The following is a 20,870-nucleotide window of genomic DNA, read 5'->3' on the forward strand; positions in this document are numbered from 1 at the left end:
GAGATCACTCCTTTGAATGTGTCCAGAGCTGAAGTGCTCGTGGCGGTCCAAGACAAAGACTTCATACGGTGGCCCAAGCCGATAAAGGCGAAAGCGAACAAAAGGGACCTGAATAAGTACCGCTAGTACCACTGGACTCATGGCCATGATACGAACGATTGTTACTAGTTGATGAATAAAATAGAGAGGCTCATCAAGAGAGGACGCCTTAAGAACTTTATAAAAAAGCCAGAGTGCCAAAGATCGCAACAGAACACAGCTGGGTAAAGCCCAGGAGACAGATTAAAGCGCCGGTGAATGACAGCTCCAGTGGGACGATCAATATGATTGTAGGAGAGACTAGAGGCCGTATGAGTCGGAGAGGGAAAAAGAGAAGCTGAAATGGGGAGGGGAGCAACGCTTAAGTAATGCAGATCGTGGAACACTCCCTAGTGACCATCTCTTTCTCCCTAGAGGATGCTCAAGGAGTGTAGATGCCTCATGATGATACCTTGGTCACTAAGGGTTGTCATCCATAACTTCCTGGTCTGAAAAGTTCTAATAGATGATGGCAGCAAGGTGAACTTACCGCCTTACCGGGTCTTCCAGCAGATAAAAATACTCGAAGAGCAGTTGGTTAGGGACTAAGCTCCGGTCAAGGAGATAGGTGGAACTCCAATAGCGATGGAAGGGAAAGTAAAGGTGGCCCTCACCTTAGGGGAGTCACTCCTATCCCGAACTCACTATGCAGTGTTTATAGTGGTAAAGCTACCCTTGAACTAAAATACCATATTAGGAAGACCGATGCTATATGACTTTGAAGTAGCGACTAGCATTCAGTATCTAACTATGAAATTTCCTATGAAGGCAGGGGTAGGTGTAGTTCCGGGAAGACAGGAAGAGGCTAGAGCTGTGTACCTAGCCATAGTGGAGGAACCAAGCACCCAGCCGTAAGAAATAAACTCCAAAGTTATGGAGGTCCGGGATGAAAAGAAAGAGGTCAGAATTGAACCTGTAGACAAGTTGGAGACATTTCCATTACCGGAGAAAGAAAGCAACAAGGTATTCAGTATTAACTCGAGCCTAGAGAATAGCCAGAAGGAAGTTGCGATAGCTTTAATCAGAGGGCACACTTCGAGCTTTGCCTGGAAATCCTCAGATATACTAAGCATTGATCCTGAGATAATGACCCACAAGCTAAACATTCTCCTTGGAGCCAAGCTGATAATGGCTGCCTAACGATGGAAAATGATACAGTATATCCGTAAATAATGGTTGCCTAACGATGGAAAATGACACAGTATATCCGTACATAACCTAGCGTGATAATAACAAGACGTACAGACGTAGGACAATGGTTACACATCTATAAAGAAAAAAAAAAAAGAAAAATATATGCCAACCAAATCAAACTTATTAAAATAGACCTTGAAGCTATTTTGGATGAAAGGACATTAAAAAATAAAATATTTATGAAAACTTTGGGTGAGGGTGAGGCGGATAATGGAGAATATTTGAGATAGAAACGGTTTACATATTATCCATTCCAAGCACCACTAATTTATTTTTTTTAATGCATTAATAAATATTTATAGATTCGGCACTGAGATGAGATGCCAAATTAAAAAATAAGTATTATTGGAGGAAAGCATAAGTCAACCAAAGGAAATTATTCCTTCCTTCCCATGCAACTTAATTAATTCTTCTTTATTCTTTGTTGGATGCTTATTGTCCTTTTATTAATATATATTTTTCTTTAACTTTTTTTCATATTTAAAGTTTGAAATTTTTGGTGGGTTTTTTTAAATAATAAGATAAAATTTAAATTAGTTAATTTCGTTAATCGATCCTTTTTGTATTTTAATTCTAAATTGTAGATTAATACTATAACATTTGTGGAAGAAGATTGGTAAGGTGGTGATGGTATCAAAAGGAAAGGTGATGGTTGGATTGGGGGCAATGCCATGTGAGACTCTTCTTTTAAAGATGTGTGTTAATTAATAATTGAGTAGTGAAGAATGTCCATCATTGCTTGTTTTTGACTCATTTAATTTGCAATTAAGATGTGCATTAGTGAATTAATTAATTATCACTGAAAGATCTATAGAAGAAAATGGTAATTTTTTTTTATTTAATTAGAGATCTTAAATTTAAATTTAGATATATAATATTTTTTAAATTTAAAATAAAATGTTTAAATTTTTAAATAAATCGTAAATTTAAATTAATAGATAATATATATTAAAAAAAAAACAATAACTAAAGGGAGACCATGGAGTAATGTATGATATTGATTTAAAGATGGAAGAAGCTTTTTTGTCTCCTTAAAAGAAGTGACTTCACTTAGCCCACCACTATCTTCAAAAATGAAAATTTGCTTCTTTTTATTTTAATTTTTTATTAGAATTGGGGAAAAGTTGTTTTCTTGTGCTTCTTCAAACACAAAAGAAAACAAGAAAAAGGTTTCTATACGGACCATCGAGTATATAATCACGGATTTCCCTTCTTTTTCTATTTTACAAATTATATCTAATTAAAACTTACAAATTTTAAATAAAATATTGTTTTTAATTATAATTGGAACAATAATAATATCAACCATACTCTCTCTTTTCTTCTTTTTATTATTTTTCTTTAATATAGATTTATTTACTTATTTTTATAATAAAAAAAGATTCTAACGTAAAAGTAAAAGGAGATTAAAGATTTGATAGAAGTGATCCAAGAATAGAGGTGGAACCATGATGAGCTTTTTGGAAAGGAAGGATTAGAGGTCAAACATCATTTTAGTTTGAATCTCCAACATACTTTTTCCCTCCTTTTTCATATTCACTCTTTCTAATTCTCCAAAACTCTAAAGTATTTCTGAGATAATCCACCATCAATAAAGTGAAATTTACATATAAAATAAATGAGCTTCATAATTATCTTTAATATGCTTTGAATTTATTTAGTTCAAATGTATTATTTCTTAAAAAGTAGGAAGTACTAAATTAAGAAAAAAATACCAACCAAATAAAAATAATTTTCAAAACTTCAAATTCTTTAATTGAATTACAATTTTCTACACAATTATAATTTAAAAAAAAATTTCCTATTTAATTTTTATATTAGAGAAACTCTCTTATTAAAAAATCTTTACTTATTAAATATTTTATTATTTAATTTTTATAATATAATAAAATTATTAGTTAATTTTTTAAAATATTTACTAATTTTTTTTATATTAAGAATGTTTTAAATTTTTTATAATATTTAAAAATAAAAATTAATTAATACATTTTATAAAATTTTAATAGTATTTTAATATATTTTTTAAAATTAAAAAACTAAATAATATTTGTTTTTCTTATTTTAATTTTGCTTCCTTGAAATTACTGTTGCCATTTTGTAAATAAAAGAAAAGATATTTGTAGACAATTCCAAGGCGAATACTTACAAAATCCTCGGAGATTTGAAGTTGGCAAGAGATGAGAAGATGGAATGTTGACAGTGAGCTGATTAAGGCCCAACCCCCAAGGTGAATAAATTTGTTAAATTGCCAATTTCTGGTGAATGGTTTCATTACCAGATATAACTTGCCATACACCACTGTCCCCTAATACACGCATGGCTACATGAAGCCCAATACTCGGGGCAGCCAAGATTTGAATTCCAGCTCTCTAGGGTATTGCATTGTGTCGATTCATTTTAATAGGCCAGTCTGAAGGCCAAAAAAAAAATTTAATAGCATAGAGTAATGGACACTTCGTACACGCACACACGCTTGCTATTACCATTGGGTTTGTGCAGCTTAAACTACAAAGCTGCTTCTTTTTCTCCGAAATCCAGCAATCAATTTTTGAACTGGGTCTACGCTACATTAAGTTCCTACCACTCAAAAGCTCTGGGACGGAGGGAGGGAGCCCAGTGGAATTTATAACAAAAGCCGTCTGGTTATCCTTAATTTACTTGTACGAAATACAACTTACTCATCCGTTTCCTCCTGGACAATAAAAGAATGACTTTTATATGTCAAACCATGTTAAGCTGTTAATCAGGCTGTGGAAAAAGATAAACTATCACTTTAGTACTACCATCATCATATCCAGCCTGCTAAGCCACCAGCTCTTTTTCTCAGCACTGCCATTTCTGTTAGTAAAAGTAATAGGCCAAAACATCAAGTGGAACTTCATTTAGGGAGAGGATGAGCATGAACATGAACACATTCATGCTTCAACATATAGATCACAACAATAAGAAACAAGGACTACTGAATTATACATTTGCTGGGGAAGGATTGTTGATACTATTTACAACCAGAGCAGGGAGCTCTATCTAAAGCACAGTTCGCCCATCAGGAGATGCAGTAATAGCCTTCACAAATCGACCCTTCACTCGCTTCCTAGTATCAGCTCTGGCCTTTCTTGATTCATATCGTATGTGCTTATCATATCTACACAACAAACTTTTTGCAGTTCAGAATATAAAATTTGATAAACTAGTGCATTAATAAACTTTTAGTGGGGTTTGTGCTTTTCTCCTTAAAAGATATAAGTGACAAACTAGAAGTGAGATACAAAAATGAGGACAGACCTTCGGGTTTTTTTCTTCTCTTTGTAGCGCTGCATGGCAGTGCCTCTGTTCTTTGCCAGCAGCTCAATATCAACTTTCGTTGGTGGCATTGTTCTCACACTGTCACCTCTAACAAGAATTTTCTGTTCCATGAACTGGATATCTTCGCCACCACTGGAGTTTTTCAGCTTACCATGAGTTGAGCCTGACGATGTCCTTGCTGTAGGTAGGTTGTTGCTCTCAGATGTTGCTGGACCCTGGCTGGCTGTTGGGTTATTTGATTTGTTCTACAGTTTCAAAGCACCACAAGAATTGAGCAAAATGAGACCCATATTGCATGAGATAGATTGGCATAAATAGGCAATAAATCACACGGTACAAGATTCAGGAACAAGAAGGTTGAGTAGGAATGACTACATTTAGAAATATATGTGTGTGTGTGTGTAAACTAACAAATTACATCAGCATGCACAAAGCAAAATTATCCATTAAAAGAAAGAAAGAAAGAAAGAAAGAAAGAAAGAATTATTCGTCAGATTAAAGTCGGTAACATTGTTCTCAACTAACATATATGGGAGAAAAAGAAAAGAAAACTGTTGCAGATTTAGCATTCTCTAACTTCCTAGATTTTTGCGATCCACAATGAAAACCAGTGCACTATCACGTTGTGACGACCTATTAACTTATGCCACATATTAAAACATACCAAGTAAAAATGACAATAACGTCCCAAATTAGATTCCACATAACTCTGTATTAGGGGGGGAAAAAAAACTTACATTAAACAATGATATGTCATCATGTGCCATAGGGCAATCCAGCTGGTACAGGCCTCCCAACATTTTTGTGTTACTTAATGAAGTTTCTTTCATAAGTTCACCAATATTCTTGATCATGAACACTGCATCACTTGACCCGTATTCAACTTCCAGTTGGTCAGATTCTTCATGGGTCCTCAATTGTCCTAAATTAAAATCCCATATCTGCAAGCCAAAAGCATAATTAGCTCCAACGGTATTATTGCTGGTGCCTAACACCTTGCTTTTCCAACGTTATTCATTTCAGCATAACAAAACCACTCAGGAGTCAGTAACAACAGCAAGGTAAAAAAAGAAATGACTTTTGCGTTTGGGACAAACATTTCCAAAAATGGAAAGTTCAGATCCTCCAATAGTTTATAAAATTTCAAATCCAAAACACATGAACACACTCAAATGACATGCAACACCGGGTTAACAGATACATAACAGCTTTATCACCGACTTTCTAATTAACTTGAGAAAAATATTTTGCCCACCAGACCAAATCACAACAATTTCACAGAGAGACAGATCCTCAAAAAACACTAACATTTAATTTATTGGGCAATAGCTGAACTCTCAATTTTACAAAAGCAAAAGCAACCAAAAAAAGGAAAGAGCAAGAGAAACTACTGGCATTAAAAAGGGGGAAAACACTTTTTTTCAGCAATGCCTCTATAGGAAGCGAGACAGAAATGCACTGCTTATGCAAAGCACGGTTTATAAGTCGGACAATTTCGGTGATCCCAAGTTACCTGGGTACCCTGAGCACTGGCACTGCCACCCCACATTAAATTCTCGCCAACTATACGACCACTCGGTTTCAGATCCATCGGTGATGCCAACATGAGCAAGGATGTGAAAGGCGCCTGTTCCTGCAACGGTTGCTGAGGAACTGTTGAACCCGCAACGGTTGTGGCAGTAACTTCATCATTTCCATTCCCAAAATCAGCTGCCTCCACATCCCCCTGCCAACCGCTCCTACTCGGCGTTTCCGGCATCAAATTCTCTCCACCACCACCGTCACCGGCCATCAGATTTCTTTTGAACAAGCCCATCAACTGCTTATGTACCACTTGCTTGTACCTCCCACAACTCGGACTCCGCTGCCTCTTCGACGTCGTTACCATCTCTTCACCGCTCACATTCCCATAAACAATGGCTTTACCATTAGGCACCATCAAATCCAGATAACTCACACCACCAGTAGATCTAGACAACCATGGCTCGATTTGCATCACCATATCCTGGACTCCACCATCATTCCAGCTCTGAATCAACGGCGCGGAAGGCTCCTTATCCAAGTTCTTCTCCTCGAGATCGAATCCCCAGATTGAAGCGAGCTCAAGCGCAGATGGACATCCAGAGAATCCTTCAATTGGAATTCGATAGTGCGAAGCGGAAACAGAGCAACTACCATGAGCATCCCAATCGCACTCCCGGCAGAGCACCAAATTATCAGTCTCGCAACGAACAGAAACGGGCTCGGAACTGCAGTTATCACAGATCTGGGAACGGAGATGCTTCCGAGAGAGAAGATTAGCGGAGTGCACATGCTGGTCACAAAAGAGGCAGAGCTTGGCGGAATCCGCTCGGCAGTAGAGAACCGCTACCTGGTCGCTGCAGAAATCGCAGGGAACGCTCCTTTTAGTATCCGATTTGGGGCTCCCCATGTTCTGTGTAGCTTGAAAAACCCTAGAAGAGAAAAGCTATGAGAAACATTTTTCACCTTTTGATATTTGTCTTCGGGGAGTAGACAGCGACTGTAATAGGACACATGAGAAGCGTGGAATGGAATTGGGATGGAATCAAGGAAGGACTATTACTGATAAATTTGCAATAAATGGAGCCCTTTTCTGCAAATGATTAAAAATATCTCTTTTCCATTCCCTCCCTCTTTTGCTGAGCTGGCATTTATACTATCATTGTAATGCATCGATTACAGTTGTTGATTTCTGTTGGCCGTCAGATGCTTTGACTCTGTGGGATGGTCATGGAAATCAACGGAGATTAAATGGTCAGCGAGATCGCAGATGCAGGTACTTCAGCGGTATTGAATCGGTAATAATTGGATCAGAAATAGAAAACGTGAAAACGCACATGACGCTTTTCTTGTTAATTTTATTTTTAGAAATAGGATTAGTGGGACAATTAGCAAATCCTCATTAGCACTATTTTTTAATTATTTCAAATGAATAAAAAAATTACATATAAATATATAATTTAAGAATTTTTTAAAACTCGTGTTTATGCATTTGACTGTGCACGCTCTTATTTTTAATCTTTGTGGGTAATTGTTAATTTTAAATAATGGTTAGTGCACACGTGTAATGCAAACATGTAAAAGCAAGTTTAACATTACATCATGGTATAACCGAGAAAATATTTTGCGGCTTACGAGGTCTGACTCATACGTCGTCATCCATGACGTCTCTCTATCTCATAAGAGATTTTAGAGTATATAAATGCACTTTTTGCAGTTATGTCCCTCCAAGACAAATTAAATATTTCTGTACCCCAAAAGTCCGAACCACTTTGCTTAATCATCCATTACTACCCTCGCAGTTTGCAGCAGCAGCAGCACATCCCGTTCCTTAATTATAACTTTTTTAAAAACGTTTTCTAAATATGTATGGAGATGGGGAGAGGACACGACACTTGTGAGATAATCCCCTTTTAAGTTAGATGCAAAATGAGATATAAGCTTGACGCGTGTATTAAGGTTAGATGATGGGGCTTTCTTTCTTCAAACCATGGCCTTTAACTGTTCTTTGGATCTCAGATTCTTAGCTGCTGATGTTGTAATGCATATTATTACTAACACAGCTTTTTGAATGCTGTTAATTATATCATTGACTAACATAGACGATGAGGATGTAAAATAATTCAGAAATCTAAAGACTACAGCAACAAGAACAAACATTTAGCTTTCAAGAAAAAGAAACATGAACACCTGACAAAATTCTTTATTCAGAAAGTACAGACTGCAGATTATATATATGAAACACACTAAATTTCACACCATTCTAGAAATTATATATGTATTAGCGCCACCAACAGTCGTTCTTTACATTTCAATTCCTTGCTCATACTCGGAAAGTCCAGTAAACAAATGGCAAGACAAAAGGATGAGAGCGTATATATGTTCAGCCAGGAGCAGTATAAAAACAACGAGCTTTTATCAGGTCATGCAGGCAATGCAAAGCTCTGCTGCGTCCACTGGGGAAGATCCACCACTAAACAAGGATCTGATTTCTCGAAGTCCGCAACCTACAACAAAACAAGAATCATAAGTTATTATGTTGAAGCTTCAATCAAATATATCAAGGATTCAAGTGAAGGGGAGAGGAGAAAATGATAGGTGATCTTGCTCTTACTTTTTCTTTGCAGCTTGGGCAATAGTGATATTTATGCCAGAGACAGTCCATTGAGGGGCAAAGAAAGCACACTCCAAGCATAAATGGAGTCATACAACCAACAACAGCTGCCAGACTTGGCTTTGATCTATATTTTACAATAAAGGATGAAATATCAGACCCACATGACAATTATAATAAAACCTTGATTGCCTCTAAAGTAAAACCTTACTTTCTCTGTATAAATGAATGCCCACAGAAGACTAATAGATTAATATGACATTTAATCCCACAGAAAATGGGAAAATTCTTGAAAATTGATGAAACATTATGATGGAACAAGAAGAGTGACAAGAGGGATTAGAATGGAGCATAAGTTTCACCTGACGACAGTAAGTCCAGAATTGCCACAGAAAGTGCAGTTAAAAGGAGCAGGAGTGTCCCGATACATCGTTTGCTGAATAGGAATTCCTTTGGGATCGCCGAAGACGGCGTTTGGTGGGATTGCTCCTGCTTGGTGCGGGTTCTGGCCGACGTAGTAAGGAACCCCTATTGCAGGCTCGTCTTTTTGGCCCATTGCGTCAGTTTTTGCGAAGCTTTTCTTGGATTGGAGATCGATGGAGGAGGAAAGATTGACTCTTGAAATGAATTAATGAAAGAGGATGATGACGAATTGTGGGAATAGAAAAGAAAAGGACGCGTTTTATAATAAAGCCAAGTCATTAACGTTGAAGCAAGCTGTAAATATGATTGGTTTCTGTGCATTGAAAATTAATCCTATTTGTTTTTGAAATGAAGGAGATGTCATTTTCTTTCTAGAGAATCGACTTGTAGGCACCAACCAGGAAGCTGTTGAGTTCTGCTTTACTGACCCACCTCCGAGACCAAAAGCTTCATCAATGGTAAGTCAAAATGCAAGATGAGAATGATTGAAATTTGGATAACGAAAATTAGTCCGAAACGTTCAATTCAACCCATCCGACGTGGTAAAGTTGAAGAAGTTGTAGATACTATACGCTGAGCGCTAAGCCATTGGGGTTGCCAACTTGGGCTGAAGCATATTCCTGAAAAATGCAGGATCAGATTGGGCTCGTAACTGGTTTCAACATTCCACAATAGGCAGATTTATAAAATTGGGTCTAGCCCATTGGGTAGACGAAAATTCTTCATGACATATAGGGCCAGTGAGCTATTAAAAATAATTATAAAAACCATTTGATTTTTATATATATTTTTTTCACACTCTCAAGTTCTATTCATTTTGTTAGAAAGAAGAAATAATTACAATATAGAGATTATGTTAAAATAATAAAGATTAAAAGAAATTGAGAGTGTTTAGCATAAAAGGTTAGGTTATTCCACCTAACCCCATTTCAGCATAGAGCATTAGGTGGCGTACAAGAAATTCTACCGAGAAACAGTACATTAATACACAAAGCATGCAATGTATTTGAAAGTGATAGATAAATATATTTAAATGAAAATTTTATGCAACTAAAATATTATTACTTACTTTTTAAATGAATTTGTAATAAATAAAAAAGGTAAAGTAAAAATAAAAAAGGCGGTGGAAAGAATTGTGACAGCTGGTAAAGGAATATTACTGCAGAGTCAGAGTGACACTCTCCCCCCCCACTAACACAGATGGAATTTTGTCAGCCACTGACAACTCTTCAGAATAGATTCCCACAACCACCACCATCAATTAGCTCTGCTAGGGTTTCAATTCATATCCCTCACATTATTATTATTATATTTAAAATCAATGGTATTTTGATTTAAAATATTATTTAATAAAATATATTAGGAGAATGTTTTTGCGTAGCAGTGGAGGCGGCTCTCCCAATGTTATTTGCATGCTTGTTTGCTTCTCATTGTCTACTTTATCAACTGCTGAGTGCTGTTGGTCTTGGTGATCATCAATACAAAAACAAAACAAGCTTAGATCATTTTCAAAGTCATTGTCAATTGGAAGATTAACTTCTTCCATGTTTAATTATTCTTTACTTTCATTAATTAATCTTCCAACTGCACCTGCTTACATTATGCAAATTAATACATTCATTATTCTTATGTCAAAATTCAGTTTTTATTTTGCGACGTAAAGAGAAAATAGAGAGAATTATATTTTGTGAGAATACTTACCAAAAAAATTGAATATACACAAAGGGGAGAAATTAATTGTTCCACGAGTTACTAAAATTTTTTCACATTTAGAAATTTTGTGTTGTGCTAGAAATTAATTCTTAATCATAACGAGTTTTAAAAAAAGGCATTTAAATTTAAAAGTTTTACAAAATAAGTATGTATATTATGAAACACGTATTTTGACTTTGGAAAAAATTATTATTATTCTAGCCAACTTCTGAATAAGGAAAACTTCTTTTATGTCTTACTTCAAAAGTGTGTATTTTACACAATCCAACAATGTAAATGGTGTCCTTTAACGAAATTGACATTTTTAATTTAAGATTCATGAGATTAGAATGGAATTATAAAAACTTAAATTCATATTCAAAATATCAAAAAAAATTTTAAAAAAATATTATAATTTTACTAAATGGCAACTTATTTGTCTTCTATATATACAACAATGAAGTTAATACTTAAAACCCGTAAGCCCTCTTCACGTTTAGGATTAAAATGGTAATTTATGGTTAAGGCTTCATTTGATTTAAAAATAATAGAAAGTGTATTTTCTAAAATATATATGCTATAACAAGTATATACAAAAATATTAACTTCTCAAAAACTAAATTTATTTTTTAGTTAAAAGAACAATAACATTTATAATATAATTTAAATTATAATAAACTAAAATATAATTTTATAAATTATATTATACGTGATTTTATATGTATTCCACTATATACATTAACCAATAAATATATTACTATAGTTTCTCTTATACCACTTATAGTTACTCTAATATCACTTGTAGTTATTCTATATTTAAATTTTATTTTCTGGTGAGTGAAGTAACAGAAATAAAAAAAATAAAAAAAATAAAAATCGAAAGAAAAAACTGAGAAAAAGAAGACACGGGGAGATTTATGAGTTCGGATCGACTTTTGAGTATCATCCTATATTTTGAAAGAAATAACCCTTTATTCATGATGAGTTACAGAAAAGAGAAAAAACCACACGAGTATGAGCTCAATTATAGATCAACAAAAATGTCAAGAAACAACAATTTTAGCGTTTTTTCGCTTCGCGCACTTTTCACTCTTAAAATAAAGGAACATATATTTCTTAAATAATAGACCTTAGTAATTAAAAAACCAAAATGCACTCCGTTTATTTAATGAAATCGGGTAAACAAAACGTCGTCGTTCCTCTTCTCCAAATACTCTCAAACGTTCCATGCATTTTAAAGAATTCGTGCATTTTGAGCTTTCGGGCATTCCAGCCCTTCTTTTATCAGGCCTGCCTTACTCAGCTTTACTTCCATTAGGCAGGTTGACCCTTCCTTTAGGCAGGTTGACATTTCCTTTTGGCAGGTCGTCTGATCTCTCTCTGTTTTTATCTAGAAGTTTCAAGTACTTTTAAAGAATTGGAACATCAATCCTTTAATTCTTCACCTTACTTGAACTTTTTCAACACATGTGAATCCTCGCTCCTTCTTTAACCTGATCCTCATCATTTTTCGATCAGCCTCAACAAGGTCAATGTCCTTTTGAACTTCTTGACAAGTAAAGTCTTGCCAGGGTTATCTTTTGTATGGATTTTCAAAATCTTGACAATGACTTGAGAGTCACAAAACACCTTCACTGTCTCATGTTTGAATTCAAGCTCCTCCATCAAACCCTTTAACCAGATTCCCTCTTTAATGGCTTCTGTCGATGCCATATACTCGGCCTCTGTGGTCGAAAGAGCCACGACATGCTGCAGACCGAACTTCCAGCTTACAACATTTCTACCAACAGTGAATACATACTTTGACACCAACCTCCTTTTGTCCAAATCAGCTACATAATCATAATCAAAACCTCTGACTTTCAGACTTGATTCTCTAATATACTTGAGTTTCAGCTTCTATATTTCTCTAATATACCTGAGTACCCATTTCACAGTATTCCAGTGATCTCTTTCTGGTTTGCTCATGGATCTACTGATGACTCCAACTATTAGGAAATTTCGGAGATTTACTGCAACTCAAACACACAACGAAAAAATTAAAATCTCTGATTTCCTTCCTGGGATCCGTGTGCTTCGTTTAATTCGAAAGGAAGAATAAGCTACTAACCTGTTAGACACGACGAGAAGATACAATCCCAGACTCAAGGTGCTGCTTTTTCAACGAACACCCGCTACGGTATCCACACGAACGTCTCTTATCCTTCTAGAGTGCTAGCTCTCTCTGATGGATATGCTATGTGTTTCAATTTGCAGCTTCAAAACGAATTCTCAAAAACCTCTCCCCCACAATTCGCAGCAGGAGTTATATACGTTTTAACTCTTTCATTTTTCCCACACTTCTTTTCCACACTTCTTTTGGCAAAAGAGTTGTGTGCATAACCCACTATCACAATCTCACAGATACTCTAATATCTTACGTGATAGTTTATTTTAATAAGAAAAACCGAAGAATCTTTTATCTATAACAGTTACAATAAACTGCAGATCTTTTAAATATTATTATCTCATAATAATATTTAATATTAATAATATCTTTATTATTATTAATTATACTAATGGGCTTTTAGCCCATTAATATAACACATCAACAACGTTCTTTTGTGTGTGACCCAATAGGCTCATATTAATTGGCAATAGGCCCAGTCTCATAAGGCCCATAAATCATAAGCGGCCTCTAGCAAGATATTATGACTACCCAATTAATATGAGGATCGATAGTCCTATAAAGCCTATTAAATAGAACATGTATTAATCCTTTTATCACACGATATCTAGTTTGAACATAAGTCATGGTCAATATCAAACTTATAATGTTCAAACTTATGATTTCTCGATCTCTAAGTAGACTGACTCGCGGTTGTCGAAGCCGGTCAAAAATAACCTTCCTGATTATCAACAATTTTACAACTGCAAATAGTGGTGAAAGGATCGAATCCACAGAGAATTGATTACCTATTTATTTTTCTCAACAAGACCAATAAAATGAACTGAAACAATAATAAATTAAAGATGAGGTAAAAGACTGAAAGTGGGATCAAATGAGATAAACTGGAAGCAGAATAAAAATAAATTGCAATAAAAGTAAAAATGGGGGGGTTTGAGATTGATTGTAGTAACTAATAATGAGAGTAATAATAGAAAGCAAATAATTAAAATAAAAGAGTAAATCAATATGAGAAAAGCCTAGTTGAAGATATGGATCCACTTTGGTTGTTTGGGTTGATCATTGAAACTTAAATTATCTCGATTGGTTCAATAGATTAGTTATGGGGGTGGAAGACGCTTCTCACCACCATGTCTCTCCTTATGATTAAATTAATTAGGGAACGTCATCTAATTAATTACTAATTAACAAATTGCCAAGGCGTCTTGGGCCATAGGCATCAAAACAATTGTCAATTGCATAAAGAAATAGAGAGATCAAATCCTAGCTACCCAAACGTATGGAGATAACGCTAGATCATGCAATTTCTTGGTTTTTACGCCAAGTGTTCTAAGGTCAGAATATTTTCAGCAATTACGGACTAAAAATAATCCCAACTAACAATCAATTAACTTTGCAATTAAAATCAAGTGGCCAATTTGATCAAAACAACAAAGTAATCATATAATTAAAGCATCAATTGCATAAATATTGAACAAAACCAAAGACAATAATTTATGTTCAGATCTCACAACCCATTAAACAACCTTAGTTTCAACCAATCCTCAACTAGAATAAAAGATTTCAGCCTCTCATGGCTGAAACAAAACTAAAAATAAAATAAAAGGAGAAAGGTAGAAGAAGAGATGTGAATTTCGTAGGTGTCTCCCAAGGGGGGCTTAAGGGTCATGTAGAGGCTCCTTATGTGGCTTTTTATAGTTGAGAAGTGTTGCCCTAGGTCATACTTACTGCCCAAGAGGTATTTTCTGCCCAAGATGTGTCTGAAAAGGAAAGAATCGCGCTTTTCGGCTTCAGAAGGAAGGCTGCGCGAAAATGCACTGCGGAAGGAAGTTGGTGCGCGTGGTTTGGTCTCAGAAAGGGAAGGAGGCGCAGATTGTGCTTCCTAAATAAGTTTAGATGCTGACCTTACTTCCTAATTAGTGTAGAGGCTGCCCAAGATGCTGCCCATGTGCAACTTGCTGCCCAAGTTGTTGCAGAAAAGGAAGGTGGCGCGCAGATGGCTCTCAGAAGAGGAAAGCGTGCAGATTGTTTCTGAATAGGAAGGATGCACGAATTTTGATCTTCAAAGGGGAAGATATGCTTTTCCATACATTCCTTTTTAGGTGGAGCCTCTTTTGAAATTTGAATATTGAATACAGAAGAGGAAGAGCATCTCTTTGAGATCTTGCTGCCTAAATAGGAAGATATGACTGCTGCAGTGTGTGCACATCTTTGAACAAGGAAAGAAAGATCTGCGATTTGAATTTCAAATAATCTTCTGACTGAGCTTTCCTTGTTTGCTTTTGCTTCTGCACTTTTCTCATTTGAAAACTTTCCTTTTCTGAAAACTTTCCTTATTTGGAAACTTTCCTTTTTTGGCACTTTCCATATTTGGCACTTTTTAGCAGTTTTAAGAGCATTTTCTCCAGATTGTCTCTTTATACCTAATATCTGCAAAACATAATTAAAACCACAAAATTAAGTAGAAAAGATGTAAATAAACATCAAGAACATAATGATAAAATGGACTAAAATATGCTCTATCATAGACTGATAAATTCAAATGATATTGATCTCACTATTAATTCATTTTGAGCACGGCCATGCATTTCTCAGTCTCACTTATCGAGGGGTCCAGAAGATATCCCTCTAAAAGAGAATGACAAATTCTATTTTAATTGTTCAATATCCTCTACATAATTTCTATTATGCTCAATCATAACCTTTACAATTGTCCGATTAAAGACAATGTTTGGTTATGTCAAAACATAACAGTCCTTATATTGGAAACTATGACAATCTCAAGTCAAAGGATTAAGACTTAACTACTTTGAGATTCACTTATGACAATAACCCATGTAGTGATCTCAGTGCGGGTCCATCCAATACTTTGTTCTCTAACAAGTATCTATGATTATTGAATTATATCAACATATACATAATCATCTCATGATTATCAATCAATAACCATACTAGTTATATTTTATTATTATCAACATAATAATAAGTAACCATGGATGTTAATCATTATTATGTAATATGCAAACAAATAATAATGATAGGAAAAACCTCTTTTATTAATAATCAAAACGACATACAAAAAATGTCCAAGATAATGGCCTAGGGCAAATACACTAACACCAATTGGATAAGCCAAATCAGGCCTTGTTCCAATCACTTAAAAATATCTTGGATTACCACCTCTGTGAGTGATGCTTCAGGAAGACTCCAGAAAAAAATAAAATTAAAATCTTTACAGAGAAACAGACTACACGGATCTGCCCCGTGTTGTAGAGCGATCCTTAGGCTGGGCGCGCTTCACCCCGTGCTCCTTTCTATTTCTGCTTGGTAGAGCTTCCAGGCTTCACTAGCCTTGTGCGATTTTTCAGGCTTTTGGGTTTCACTAGCCCTCTACGAGTCTTCTGGCTTTCAAGCTTCACCAGCCTTATGCGAGTCTTTAGGCTTCTAGGCTACTTTTTCCCTCCAGCCTTTCGAGCTTCCGAGCTCTCAAGCCTTAGCGAGTCTTCAAACATCCAGGCTTTCCTTCTTGCCTTGCTAGCATCCAGCATTATGAGCTTTTGGACAACTAGTCTACCTTGACGAGGATCCGGGCTCCACCAGCCCTGCGAGCATTCTTGGCACTTCAGCCCTACGAGCATCCCAAGCACACCAGCCCCTTTCTGAGCTTCTTAGGCAACTCTGGCCCCTCCGAGCTTCTGGCACTTCTCTGGCTCTCCGAGCTCCAGGGCACTTCCTGGCCTCTCAAAGCTCCTGGGTACTCTTACTTTAGCCTCGCATCCACACGATGCTCCACCTCTCGGCAGGTCCTCCCTCTAATTGCTTATTCCGCCAACAGCTCTCGCCTACTCCACAACTCATCCTTCTTGGATTGGTAGGTCGTCCTAGCCAGTAGCAGACCAGTTTGTCCGCTAGATTCCAAAACCTTGCCCCACCTATAAATTTGGCTATGACTTCCTCATTTGACTTTGGTTCTTCAATTTCGATCTTTTTCTGCAGATGTGAAGGCAAAAGCCACAGTCTTAGTCTCATTATATCTTGAAGGGGGTTGATCTTTGAGGATCGTCTTACATCTCAGAAGAAGGAACTCTTTATTCATGATGAGTTATAGAGAAAAGAAATAAACACACGAGCATGATCTCAATTACAAATCAATAAAAGTGGCAGAAAATAATAATCTTGGTGTTTTTTCACTTTGCGCAGTTTTCACCCCTGAAACAAAGGAATGTCTATTCCTTAAATAATAGACCTTGGTAATCAAAGGACCAAAATGCCTTCCATTTGTTTAATGAAGTCGGATAAACAAAACATCATCGTTCATATTCTCTAAATACTCTTAAATGTTTCGAGCACTTTAAAGAATCTGTGCATTCTGAACTTCTGGGCACTCCAACCCTTCTTTTATTAGGTCTGCCTTACTCAGCCCTGCTTCTATCAGACAGGTCGGCCCTTCCTTCTGGCAAGTCATCTTTTGATCGTCTGATTTCTCTTTGTTTTTTTCTAGAAATTCTAAATAGTTTTAAGAAATTGGAATATCAGTCCTTCAATTACACTAATAAAAAACATAATTAATATATTTTATTGCATTAGAGTATATATATATATACTCATATAGATATAAAAAAAATTTTATGATAATGTTTTAATTATGAAGTTATTACTAATTAGAGAATGATTTAATTTATTTTTATGTATCTCGAAGATATAAAAAAATAAGTGAGTTCTTTAATTCAGATCTTCTCAACTAACGTTTGAGAGTTACTAATATAAAACGTAATTTTGATAATGGAAATGATAGACAATTATATATAATATATATACAAAACTTTTTTTTTTAAATCTCAACCAAACCCGTCCTAAAGTAGTAGTAGAGGGGAGTAGTAGAAGAGTACACCGGTACAACAGAAATGTTCATTCCTAAAAATAAATAATAATAATAATCTGTCAAAAGAAAGTTCCGGCATTCTCTTTGGCAACCGCGTTTCGACCGGATCTCCCTCTCCGTTTACCACGTAACAATTAAAACCTAATTAATATTATTCTGCTAATTCATCACGCTCCCTCGACTGCGCGTGTTAAATACTGCGGTGCGAGACAAAATGTATTTCACCCACCCAACCGGCCAACCCCCAGTGGCTCCCTGGCGCTTACAGAGTTTGGGCCCACACAGGGTCCTGTTGAATCAGATTTCCACGCGCACCGCATTTACATGGTGTGAGTGCGACACACACAACTTTGTCTTTGCATAATTCTTTTTTTATTTTCTTTTCCTACCCACTAGTAATCTACAGCCTCTCTCTGTCTCTCTCTCTTAATTGTTCCTTCAAAATCTCAAACCCTTAAGTCTCTCCCTCTCCGTCTCTCCATCTCCATCTCCATCTCAATATTTTCTGTTCGTGTTTGTGAAACTACATGTATATATATGGTAGTTGAAAATTGAAGGATTTTAGCAGGTGAAGTAATGAAAGCTCCAAACATGGCTACGATCACTGCATCTTTAGAGAGGTCTCTTCAAAACTGTTCTCTAAATCATCATCATCATCGTCATCATCAACAGCAGCGGCAGCGGCAGCGGCAGAGTAGGGGAGTTTTAGGGGAAAGAGGAGAGAGGTCGTCGAGCTCAGATGATGTAGAAGCAGAAGCAGATGCAGAAGCACCACAACTGCCTGAGCAAAATCATCTTCTTCCTAACTCTGACACCACCTTGGAGCTCAACTCTCATCTCTCTCTCCCTTACCATTGGGAACAATGCCTCGATTTAAAGGTAGCTTTTCTTTTCAAACTGATTTTTAACTCTCTTTCTTCTCTTATAGCTTCAATAAATGCAGATCTCTTGTTTCCTTTTGTTACTTTCTGAGGAAATCTATGTCTTTTCTTCTTCAATGCCCTTTGTTTTTAATGCTTTTGCTTTCTGGTTTCTCTTTCTCCCGCACATAATAATAATAACTATTACTAACCAGATTAAAATAGGGTTAAAAAAACCCTAAATATGGAATAACATTTTTTCTCCTCTTTTACTTATCCTTTTTGGTCTGCATTTCTATAGGAAGAAAAAGGGATGAAGTTGAAATTTCCAGCTTTGACCACTGAATTATAAATTTTGTTTCTTTTTGATTGCTCGTGTTAAAATACCAAAGGAAAAAAAGGGAAAGAAACCATTTCCAGTGTTTGATTAGTTTTATCATTTATGGTTTACTCCCCTTTGATGGGGATCATCAAAGCAATTCCCCCTTTATTTTTCTTTCTGGGGCTGTTGATTATATTATAACCTTTGAATTGATGCACAACCCAAAAACAACTTCGTTTTCTTGATTATGGCCATTATTTTGTAGCATTCTCCTGTTGTTTATTTCATACTGAAAGCAATGGACAATGTGGAAGATATGTATTGTTTTATCAAGGGTTTGCTTGCATTTGCAGACAGGGGAGATTTACTACATAAACTGGAGGAATGGAATGAAAGCCAAAGAAGATCCAAGGCTAACACAAGAATACAGTGGTGATTTCTACTCAGAAGATGACAGTTCATATGACAGTGAGGAGTCATCTTCAGAATCATCTCCTCCATCTTCCTCAAGAGAGCATTATAGGGTGCAGAAAGAAGACCATGTCCTGGTTGTCGCCGGTTGCAAAAGCTGTCTCATGTACTTCATGGTCCCAAAACAGGTTGAAGATTGCCCCAAATGTAATGGCCAACTTCTCCATTTTGATAGATCTGAAAATGGCTCTCCATGAATCGGTTTGCCCTTAAATTAATTTCTATGGTTCTAGTTTTCAATTCAAACAAACTACTTTGTGCTTAATTTTGAATTATTTATTTTCTGATCGAGCGTGTGGAATGATCATGAAATGCGTGACAAATGGGTATATTAGCTAGCTAGTTTTAGTTTAGTATTATTTCTTCATCTTTGGTTCTCCACCACTTTTTTTTTTTTTTTTTCATTTAGCCTATTCTATTTCTTCTTCTAGCTGTTACCTTTGTCTTCTGGTTTCTTAAGGGCGCCATTGAAGCCGCCGAGCCAAGGGGCGAGAGTGCCAATGGTAAGGTCAATGCACAAGAGAGAATAATATTTGGTAATGATTGGGACGTGTAGCATTTCTTCTCTTTTTTTTTTTTTTTTCCCTTACATTTTTTAAGATAACACAATTCATGCTCTTAGAGTGGCTGCTAAGAATTGATTAATTAAACAAACTCCATTATTTGCTCGCAAATTGCGCTTTCTTTATTTATTTTTGTGTATCACAGGTGTTTATAGCTAGGTTCTTCAATTCCTGGAATCAAATCAGCAATGAGTTTTGTTGCCTTTTTCTTCTTTCATTAATAGTTTTTTAAATTCATGTTTATTGACATATTAATTCATGAATTCATCAGAATGAAAATTTAATTCTTTTTATTTTTAAAATATTATTTTAAAGAATTTAAAAAAAGTAAATCTGAATGAATTCATGAACATAAATAATTAAAACCAAACTAAACCACAATTAATAATGGATAAATATTTAAAAAACTAAATAAAATTTATTATTTTATCTGTATCTACTTCATTTAAATGAAAAAAAGGACTGTATTTTATGACTGCCTCCAGAATTTATTGGTAAATGATTTTTATGAAGATGCAAATATCATTTTGTGCTATCATTTAAGAAATACAAATAAAGGGATATATATGGTAATTTTTATTGAATAAAAGCATACAATTAATAGCATTTTAATTACTTTACATTAAGAAATTATTATTTTGATAGATTGAAATTCATTCCGCCGTATAAAATGGGTTTTGATTAGACCGAATTAATGGGTGAAATCTTGAAGGATCACCTATATATACATGCTTTTGTTTTGGTCAACAACTATATAATTATTACTCTAACTTATAAAAG

General features: G+C 35.5%; 3 protein-coding genes across 3 annotated transcripts; 1 reads left to right on the forward strand and 2 right to left on the reverse strand.

Annotated features, from left to right (window-relative positions):
- Nucleotides 1-4,065: 4,065 nt before the first annotated feature.
- On the reverse strand, nucleotides 4,066-7,144 carry LOC110623161 (zinc finger protein CONSTANS-LIKE 15). Its single transcript, XM_021768084.2, has 4 exons — nucleotides 6,089-7,144; nucleotides 5,313-5,516; nucleotides 4,555-4,820; nucleotides 4,066-4,414 (listed from the first exon to the last, which is right to left on the reverse strand). The coding sequence occupies exons 1-4, from the start codon at nucleotides 7,004-7,006 to the stop codon at nucleotides 4,297-4,299; spliced, it is 1,506 nt and encodes a 501-aa protein (XP_021623776.1). The 5' UTR covers nucleotides 7,007-7,144; the 3' UTR covers nucleotides 4,066-4,296.
- A 1,094-nt stretch (nucleotides 7,145-8,238) lies between these two features.
- Nucleotides 8,239-9,448, reverse strand: LOC110622396 (GSH-induced LITAF domain protein). Its single transcript, XM_021766884.2, has 3 exons — nucleotides 9,073-9,448; nucleotides 8,711-8,837; nucleotides 8,239-8,603 (listed from the first exon to the last, which is right to left on the reverse strand). Exons 1-3 carry the CDS (start codon nucleotides 9,264-9,266, stop codon nucleotides 8,520-8,522), a joined length of 405 nt encoding a protein of 134 aa, XP_021622576.1. The 5' UTR covers nucleotides 9,267-9,448; the 3' UTR covers nucleotides 8,239-8,519.
- An 8,812-nt stretch (nucleotides 9,449-18,260) lies between these two features.
- On the forward strand, nucleotides 18,261-19,812 carry LOC110622254. The gene is made up of 2 exons (XM_021766711.2): nucleotides 18,261-18,753; nucleotides 19,410-19,812. The coding sequence occupies exons 1-2, from the start codon at nucleotides 18,451-18,453 to the stop codon at nucleotides 19,722-19,724; spliced, it is 618 nt and encodes a 205-aa protein (XP_021622403.1). The 5' UTR covers nucleotides 18,261-18,450; the 3' UTR covers nucleotides 19,725-19,812.
- The last annotated feature ends 1,058 nt before the right edge of the window (nucleotides 19,813-20,870 follow it).

Source organism: Manihot esculenta, chromosome 9 (genome assembly GCF_001659605.2).
Source record: "Manihot esculenta cultivar AM560-2 chromosome 9, M.esculenta_v8, whole genome shotgun sequence".
In the NCBI taxonomy this organism is placed as follows: Eukaryota; Viridiplantae; Streptophyta; class Magnoliopsida; order Malpighiales; family Euphorbiaceae; genus Manihot; species Manihot esculenta.